The following is a 9,060-nucleotide window of genomic DNA, read 5'->3' as shown; positions in this document are numbered from 1 at the left end:
TGGGAGCAGCCTTGCTGTGCTTTGGCTCTGCTCCCCTCGGCTGGCTGAAAGCAGGGAGGGTCCATCAGCAAAAGGGTTTTTACCTTTCCTGCAGCTTGGCTCTGCCCAACAGGTGAGTTTGCCATCAGCCTTCCCCTTGCCTGGCTCCATGGGGCAGGGTGCTGGGCTCCAGGGCTGATGAGCTAAAACCATGCTTGTTTTTAAAACAGTATGATGTTCACGTGGTGACTCTTTCCTGAAGTGCTGATTAAATAGTTTTGAGGAATGCTCTGCAACTAAAGGACTTGGAGTGCTGGTAATTAGGCAGTCAGTTAATCATTTTGGATAAAGTGCTCCCTAACTGCATGGTGGGAGGTATTTACCTAGGGCTGGATGAAGGCGTTAAGAGACAATTAGGCAGCTGAGCAGTCTGGCTGGCTGAGCAGACTCTTTTGAAGGCTGGTCTGCCTTTTGTTTCTGAAGAAACTCCACTAAAAAAATCCTTTTCTTTGCTACCAAGTGGTCCTCATCTGCAGAAAGCAGCTTGAATCGTGTCCTCCCGATGTGTCCATAGGAAGTACCCTGAAGCCGTGGGGCTTTCCCAGAGCCCAGCTGTCTGGCAGGGTTGTGAGGAGCCAGGTAGTGTTTTTCCTCCCTTCTCAGGTACAGGGTGACGGGGCTGCATCGTGGCTTTCCCTGAACGGTTATTTCGACATGGCTGTTGTTGGTTCCCTTTGCTGGCAGTGGGGTCGGGTCATAAATGTTTGAAATTCAGCCTGTTGTTTCATTCTGAACTGGATTGAATGTCCTTGGTGTTTATTTCTTAACGCAGGTCTTTTTAAACAAAAACAACAAACTCTTCTGCAAACAGCTTGTCAGGTACAACACGAGCATTTGTTTGCAGAGAGCAAACAACGGAGCGTTATCTGTACAAAATGAATTGACTTTAAAACATGTATGCAAAGGCAGGGAAATGATTCTCATATCAGAATTCATCCACGTCTCACAAACATGCCCCTGCAAGCTGGGTGTTATCATACAGAGGACGTGAGATGTTGCAGAGCACAGCACGGCTTCCATTTTCCTGCCACACTGCTTTTGAAGCTGCTTGCTCTCCCCTGCTCAATCAGAAAACCAGCCCTCTGGAACATGGGCAGGTCAGCTTTTTCCAGGCAGCCAGTCCAGCATGACTCCTAACAACAGCTTCAAAAGCAAAGCACCCCCCCCCCCCCCCCCAAAAAAAAACCACCCTAATTTGTGCAAATTGCAGAAGTGAGGGAGCCCCCCCCAGGGTCTGGTAGCTCCTAAACCTGCAGGGCATGGAGGGAGGTGAGCAACAGGTCCCAGGGTTTGACTGTCAGGGATCTCTTGGGAGGTGCAGGTGCTGCAGTAGGGATGACAAAAGTCTCTTTGATGTCGGCAATTAAGCAGAGTCACCTGCTGCCTTTTGTTGGGTGGGAGAAGGAAGGAATGATGGAGGGAGCCAAAGGACAACAAGCTTGGCTTTAGACAGGCAGGCCTTGGGTTGAGAGGGGCTTTTTCAGGAGGGACTCTAAAGGTTTCTCTCCCCTGTGCAAATTCTCTGTTATCTAGTAGGTGGGGAGGGAGGTTTGTGCTACAGCTGTGTGTGCAGCCGCCTCTCTCCTTTACTGTGTTGTTATGTCGTGAAACTCTAGCAATGTGACAACTTGTCAGAGCTGTCAGGTTGTGCTGAGATCAGTTCTTAGGATCATGGTTATTAGGAGAGCACGTGCATGCATGTGCATGAAAAACAGGACTGCAGAAGTTTGGTTTTCCTAAGTTAAAAATCTGTCCTTTGAGTATTTAAATAAGTAGAACATAAGTCTGAACTGGTTTGTGGCAACTCTGATGGAAAGCAAGCCCACCTTACGATACCAAGACAGCACTGGGCTGCAGAACCATCAGCCCCTTATTCCACAACAGAACTGAGAGTACTTCTCTGCACCTGCCAAGGATTTGGGCTGGAAAGGATAAAAGAAAGAGTGCAGGAGAAGAGGAAGGGAGAAGACCTCTGTGGAAAAAAAGACAGGCCAGATTGTCCTGCGTCACTAGCCTGATGGGCTGCGCCAAAAAATAAACACCGAGGTTTCTGAACAAAGGACAAGCCTTTATTTTTTAATGTACTGAAAGAAAAAAAAATGAAGATGTCAAAACCATACCAGAAGTTAGTGACAATTCTCCAAACATTCGAATAGCAAAAACATTTCCAGACAACAAAGTGAAGGAAGCAGCAGTACATCTGGACCGATGATGGAAAGCCAGTGTTTTAGCTGTTACTGTTTCCAGCCATATGCAACAAGTGCTTTACACTAACCGGATCTTTTGGCTTCTTGATCCCAGCTAAGGCACAAATTAAGCTACCTGATAGTGCTCTTCAGCGTGTGGAAGAGCAGAATGTCAACTCTGTTAAACAGCTCAGGTTAAACAACTTGTCTAGTGCTGACAAGCCCAGTCTTTGGTAACAGCAGCAAAGGGCTGAGCAGAGAAGTGCTCCCCTACCCAAAGTGGAGCTCCAGCACACCCTGGTGTCAGGGACTGCCACCGATGACTGGGGATGCTCCAGTGCTGGAGACAGAAATCACTGTGTGCCACCTTAGCTCACTGACTAATGTGAGGACAACCTTCTGAATGATACGATCTCTCCACATTTCAGTGGTTTATGCTGATAAATACCCCCCACCCTTTTGCACATGACCTCTTCATAACAGCTCTGCTGGCTGTAACCCAAACTTTCCCCCAGCAACAGGCTGAGGCTCTAAATGCAAGAATGTCCCTCTCCAGGCTCCTCGGGAGACGTGAGACCCTGAGTCCCAGCCAGCACCCTGCTAAGTGCCCAAAATCAGACCTGCACTGCTACCTGGAGGTGCAAGCGCAGGAGGAGAGCTGTGTCTTCTCATCTGTGCTGTCTCTGCAGCGCACGTCGCTCTTCAGGGCTCCGAGGGCTTCTCCAGAAGTACTGGTGATTGAGGGCTGCCTTGGCTGAGATGCGCCTGCTGGGATCATACAGGAGCAATTGCTGCCAAGAGAAAAACCCAGCAGCTTTAGGATTTTAAAAACCAAATGATTGATTGCGCATGGCTGGGCCTAGATCCAGATGTTGGTCATGTCTTTTCCCCTCTTTGGGCTTTGGGAGTAACCCACAGCTGGAATTACTGTGGGGATTATTCTAGAAAGGTTTCTTGACCCTCACTGCAGTGGTTTCCTAGGGGAACCTGCACTGACAGCCCTGCTTCAGAGCCAGGACTGAGTCCGATTCGATGATTCAGAGTTTCTGCAATGGCAGAGATGAGCATTAGACATAGATCAGCTAATGCACTGCCAGGTAGATCAGTCCCAAATGTCCCTATTCTTTGCCAGTTTGAAAACATCCTGTCTGTCTCCAGGTCTTGTTCTGAGCCCTCACTCACCACCAGTAAGTCTCTACCATCTCGATCTAAGTTGGGAACAATATCCTTCATCTCCTTCCGTGCCCACTGGGGAAAGTTCCCCTTGTAGTCAGGCAGCTGGGTCACCCCAGGCCAGGTCACCTCAGTGGGAGTGCCCAGGGTGCGAAAGATCCGGAAGAGCTGATCGATCTCAGAGTCCCCTGGAAACAGGGCCTTCCTGGTCACCTGGGGAGAAAAAAAAAAATAGTTCCCACCTTTCCATCAGCTGTGTGCCCTATTTCCTACTGCAAGCAACCCTTTGTCCCAGCAGATACAAACAACTGCGCAGACGAGGGCAGTTACAAAGCAGCAATTCTGTCAGGCAGTGGTTGGGAAAGTCACGGGTACCTGTCTGCTTGTCTCCAGCTCCTCTCCATGGATCCGTGCTCCCTTGAAGCTGTCCTCTTTCAGCCAGTCCCTTATCCTCTTTGTCTCCAGTTTCCTAACACCTGCTCTTGCAGGCTAACTCCCTCCCCACCTACTTGGCCAGGCTCTGCTGACCTGCAGCTCAGGGGCTTTGGGAGCTAGGGATAGTGCTGTTACACTGCAGGGATAACAAGAACTCTTCAAAGTGAAGCGTGGACCCCTAGGAGATCCGCTCTGCCATGCAATGAGAGTGCTAGTTCTCTGCAGCCCACCGTGGGGACATCTGCAAGACAGTCATCTCCTCCCAGGATCAAAGTCCTGCAGCAACAAGACTGAAGTTACCCCTTCTGCAAGGAGAGGCATCGCATTCCCACAGATGTGGAACTGCAGCTGGACTACTGAGGTTTCTTTGCTTTCTGCCAGGCCCTAAGCGTGGCAGGTTTCCTTCTGAGCCCGCAGCTAAGGATCAGCTAACCTTCAGGGTGGACTTTCCATAATACACACCCCAGTGGGACCACGGTATCACAGATGTTCTGTGTCCTGTCCCTCCTTCCCCACTTCCCATTGCAGCTGCACCCCTTCTGCTCATTAAAGAGATTATTTAAACCCTTTCTACCATTTCTGCAAAGATGCAGCCGATGCTCCAGATATCCACAGCAGTTGAGTAGTATTTGCATCCCAGTAGTATTTCAGGGGCTCGGTACCACAGAGTCACCACCTGGTAGGAACAAACAAACAAGTTTTGTCTAGTTTCTCTGGGTGAAACCAGAGGCATGGACTCCTCTCATCTCAGCTGTAATGCAATGACTGCACAAATCAGAGTGTGCCAAGGCCGTGCTCAATTAACAGACATTTTAGTGACAGCAAGATTGGGATTAGAAAATTATTCTTCAACAGGACACACTGGAACAAATAAATATACCCTACGCAGAGGAGGTGGGAACCTAGCTTGCAGACAGGCTAGGGTAGAAACAGTCAGCACACTTTGTGGGGACACGAGGTAATCCTTTACTGAAGGTTAGGTTAAGAGCACCTAATACAGCTGTGCCTCAGCTATGGATGAGCGACTTGCGATGCTGCTGTTGTTCACCCACTATGGATTGTGTACCCCACTCTGAGGTGGCAGGGAGCCTCAACAATACCTCATGAGTGTACGTGCGCAGGGGGACTCCAAAAGCTCTTGCCAATCCAAAATCAGCCAGCTTGATTGCTCCTGCTTCATTAATGAGCAAGTTTTGTGGCTTCAAGTCCCTGTGGATGACTCTGTGTGAGTGGCAGAAGCTCACACCCTGCAGCAGCTGGAAAAGGTAGCTCTAAGGAGAGAAGACATTTCAGACAAGGCCACGATGAAACCACTTTTGAACCAACACACTTTTGATCATTTATAGACCTGAATGGGAAAAAAAGACCTTAGTATAATGTAACACCAGGCTTGCGGACCACTGCTCAGAGATGCACGCAAACTGCTCCCACCCTACATGGGTCAGAGACACTCCAATCCAAGCTGTGGCAGTCCCTTCTACCTATCTATTACTCTGTACAAAGACAATTAGTAATGGATCCTTCAATTGTCCTCTTATCAGCAGTTTGTTCTGCAGCAAGATGGGCTGGAAACAGCTGGGAAATAAATGTGCTGAGCAATAGTGCTATGAGGTTTTTTTCCCAGCTAAAATGTTTGAGATCTGAGAGGCTGAATGCCTCCAGCCAAGGATGAATCTCTTTCAGATGCAGTCTAGGTAAGAGCAGCTCAGTGCTGGCTCTGCCCAGCAGAAGGCAGCACATGCTCTCTGCCCTGCCTGTTAGCACTCCTTCCCTACTGTACCTTGACCAAGCTTAAAGGAAGCTCTCTGGTTCGGGATGAGTCCATGTATTTCTTCAGGTCCTGATTCAGATACTCAAACACCAGATACAGCTTCTTCTGGCTGTGTATGACATCCAGAAGCCTGCAAAAGAAGTGCAAGTGCTCCTTTCAGTACCTTTCAGCACCTTCTCCAGACCTTTGCAAATACCCAAACATCCCTCCTCTCACAGATGCCTCTGCTCTCCGAGTCCTTTGGAGCACAGAGAGGCAGATATAAAAGCACCATCTAGTATGGGGCGGCAGCAGCTTGGACCAGCCTGTGCTGCTGGAGTAAAATGGCTGTGCTGTGGGCTATTGCTGCAAACCAGGGAAATACAAACGATTCTTGCATTTTCCTGTTTATTTTGCTTCTTTCTGTGCAGTCAGGGAAGGAGCTGGAGGTCCCTCTTGCTGCCTGTACCCAGAGCTCCCCGTGAGGACGAGCAGAAGCGTGTCAATGTGCTGGTGGGGAGGGTTCATCCAGGTCTTACCTGACTATGTTGGGGTGCTTCAGCTCTTTCAGCAGTGAGATTTCTCGGATCGCAGTGCTGGGGACGCCCTCCGTCTCCCTGCAGCAGAGATGGGCTTTACAGCACCCTGTCCTCCACTGGGATCCCACAACCCATCGGGGTCCTGTGTCCCTTTGCCCTTCCATCGTACCCCATCGCCTGCCCAGGGGAGGGTCTCTCACACTGGGCGTCCCACATTTGGGATGGAGTCGTGCGTGGAGCGGGCAGGGGGAAATGAAGCATGGGGAAGGAGAGGGAGGGGGTGACCTAGGCAGTGCAAGCTCTGGAGTAGAGCTTTTTTGGAAGCACCTTGGGACACATTTGGAGAAGCAACAGTTTAAATGCTCAAGCCTTGCTTTTCAGAGATCAGGGGAGATGAAAGATCTCTGCCCCTCAGGCAGCTGCCTCCACTATCCTGAAGGGCTGCCATGGGGTGCAGTCCCACCATGGCCCCTGGTCCACAGTGACACCCCTCATCATGGAGACAGCCCAGGGCTGACCCAGGGGAACAGCAATAAGCTGCTCAGTCCCCACCCTGGAGAGGTGAAAGTCGGCTTTGTGGGAGCCTGAGCCTCACCAGCCTTGGCACTACACCCCTGAGGGAGAGGAGAGGCAACGTCCCAAAATGGCGGCTACTTCCCCCTGCCCTGGGCGACGGCACCAGGGCCAGGTAGTACCGGGTCAGGCCCTAGCTGCTGGCATGAGCCGTTAGAGACGGTGTTATCCCTCACATCAGGCTTCTTTGAGCCTCTTGCACCATTTTGGACGCTGGGCTTGCTCACTCCCATGGCAGGTCTGGGGCGCTGCTGGGCTCAGCTGGTGGCGATCTCCCTGTGGGCAGCGCCACTGGCCCCAGAGGAGCCATTCTTCTTCCTCAGCCCCCTCTCGCCTCAGCACCCTGTTGCCACTGCACTGAGGCAGTGGTCGGCCCAGCATCCTGGCAGGCCGTGTGGGCTCTGGGCTGGGCCAGGCCATGGCAGCCCCCAGGACCGGGGCTTTGTCCCACTCACGAGTCCAAGCGGATCTTCTTGAGGGCCACCAGCTGCCCTGTGCGCTTGTTGCGAGCCTTGTACACCACGCCATAGGTGCCCTCCCCGATCTTCTCCACCTTCTGAAACACCTCCTGGAAGGCATCCATGGCGCTACCTCAGCCTTGTGACGGCAGTGGGGGCAGCTAGCACTGCTTTCTGAGGGGGGAAGAAAAAAAAAAACCCAAACCCCCCAAATGTGCAGGTGTTTGCTCTCCCCACGTGTTCCCTGAGCTGCTCTCTGGGGTCTGGTTTCCCCCTTGCTGCAGCACAGGGACCTGCCTGGAACTGGGGCAGCCGCAGGCAGACAGGGCTGCCTGGGCACGCTGGTGGGTGGGTGTCTGTCTGGGGGTCTTCAGGAGACCCAAAGAGCCAGACACACTGTGCAGCAACTGCCTGGGACCGGTTACTTGTAACCGAGGTTGTGGGGTGTGTTAGCTAAAGCAAAAATTGAGCAAAATGCATGTGAAGAGCCGCTTTGGGCCTGCAGGAAAGGCAGCAGGGACTTCACAGGGCCAAGAGAAGCTCTGCAGCTCCATTTGCACTGCGCCTGGCATCGGGGGATGTGGTGTGTCACCAGGGTTCCCTGGGACACGCTGAGGTCAAACACAGCAGAAACTTTTTTTTTTTTTTTTTTAATCTTGCGCAATTGTCCCTTGAACTTCCCCACTGTGGGCTGTGCTGCTTGGTCAGCCTTTTGGAAGAAGTCCTTGGTGGGGGATTAATTATTGACTTGACAGCTGACAGGACACGATTAAAAAAATGTTATGCATCATGGTACCAGGAAAGGTAAGAGCCACAGGGACTGATTCCTGGAGGGCTTGTGGGCCCACAGTGCAGACCCCAACTTTTAGGTGACCTAAAAAAGGATTTAGCCCATCGCTGAGCCACCAGCTCAAAATCTTTTTAAAATTGATCCTGATTTTGCCAATGTGAAAGAACCAAAGCGTGGTTGCTCTGCGGCTGAAGAGGGATTCACATGGCCACGGCAAACTCCTGTGTGGGTTCTCCGGTGGCTTGTGAAGGTTCAGTTTGTGCCTGTGTCTCTGTCCGGAGTCACTGCCAAATTTGCTCTCCTCTTCCTGGCTGGTTGGGTTTGTGGTGATTTTTTCATAGCAGTTGTAGGAACCTGGTATTTTGGAAATTCCCAGTCCTGGCATCTTGGATATTCCCAATTCTCTGGCAAACCTGGCCATTTGGATAAAATTTAAGGACAGGGAAGAAGGCAGGACAACAGACAGGAGACAAGGTGTAAATATAAACACATTATGACAGACTAATAATCACTTCTTACAAAACCAGGTGAAAATATCATCTCCTGAGATCATGTTTTTGGACTTGGGCTGAACAGAGTGTGTTGAAGCAGGGCTTTCGGATCAAAACTGCATGAAGAAAAAACATAAGGCTAAACTGTGATTAAAGATTATAGCAAGCACTGTAATTACCGAACCATCTCAGGATTTTGAATCAAGCCTGCTGGTAAACATGGATGTTGCCAGTACCTGTTGCATTTTGATCTGTTGCTGTGCATTGTACGGCTTCAGTCCTTATTTTCTGAACGTTTCACCAGAGAATCTGAGCAAAAAGCAGAAAAAGCTGCAGGTGACTGAATTCCCCTGCAAACCACAGTCCCAGCTCACTCCGGGTCCAGGGATTGCTATAGCACAGAAGAGTCTTCTCTCTCTTGCACTAACATTGGATTCTCATCTCACATTAGTGATTTTCTGTCTTTTTCTTGATGATTTAATGCTGCTGGGTGGGTCTGGCACCATGTTCTTAAACAAGAGTGGCTCTGATGTAACTTCGTCTCCTCTTCTTGCAACTTTTTCAAAGCCAAACACTTCCTTACACACCCAGTACTTAGGAGAAGGAGGAAAATTGCATTTTGTTAA

General features: G+C 50.5%; 1 protein-coding gene across 2 annotated transcripts; it reads right to left on the bottom strand.

Annotated features, from left to right (window-relative positions):
- Window positions 1–2,185: 2,185 nt before the first annotated feature.
- Window positions 2,186–8,004, bottom strand: CDK3 (cyclin dependent kinase 3). Of its 2 annotated transcripts, XM_010309422.2 has the most exons (7): window positions 7,151–8,004; window positions 6,123–6,200; window positions 5,614–5,734; window positions 4,934–5,104; window positions 4,408–4,509; window positions 3,408–3,611; window positions 2,186–3,016 (listed from the first exon to the last, which is right to left on the bottom strand). In XM_010309422.2, the coding sequence occupies exons 1-7, from the start codon at window positions 7,276–7,278 to the stop codon at window positions 2,894–2,896; spliced, it is 927 nt and encodes a 308-aa protein (XP_010307724.1). In that variant the 5' UTR covers window positions 7,279–8,004; the 3' UTR covers window positions 2,186–2,893. The 2 variants fall into 2 exon arrangements, with proteins under 2 accessions (XP_010307724.1, XP_075626949.1); XM_075770834.1 differs by having other exon boundaries at window positions 2,186–3,611.
- Between the last annotated feature and the right edge of the window lie 1,056 nt (window positions 8,005–9,060).

This window comes from Balearica regulorum, chromosome 18 (assembly GCF_011004875.1).
Source record: "Balearica regulorum gibbericeps isolate bBalReg1 chromosome 18, bBalReg1.pri, whole genome shotgun sequence".
NCBI lineage: Eukaryota > Metazoa > Chordata > Aves > Gruiformes > Gruidae > Balearica > Balearica regulorum.
This window is presented reverse-complemented; position numbering and strand designations above follow the sequence as displayed.

Coding starts and splice junctions, on each gene's coding strand:
- CDK3 (XM_075770834.1), bottom strand. CDS start 7,278: ATGGATGCCTTCCAGGAGGTGTTTCAGAAGGTGGAGAAGATCGGGGAG. Junction 5,735..6,122: donor AAGCACCCCAACATAGTCAG/GTAAGACCTGGA, acceptor CTTCTTTTGCAG/GCTTCTGGATGTCATACACA. Junction 4,510..4,933: donor TGCGCACGTACACTCATGAG/GTATTGTTGAGG, acceptor TGTTCCTACCAG/GTGGTGACTCTGTGGTACCG.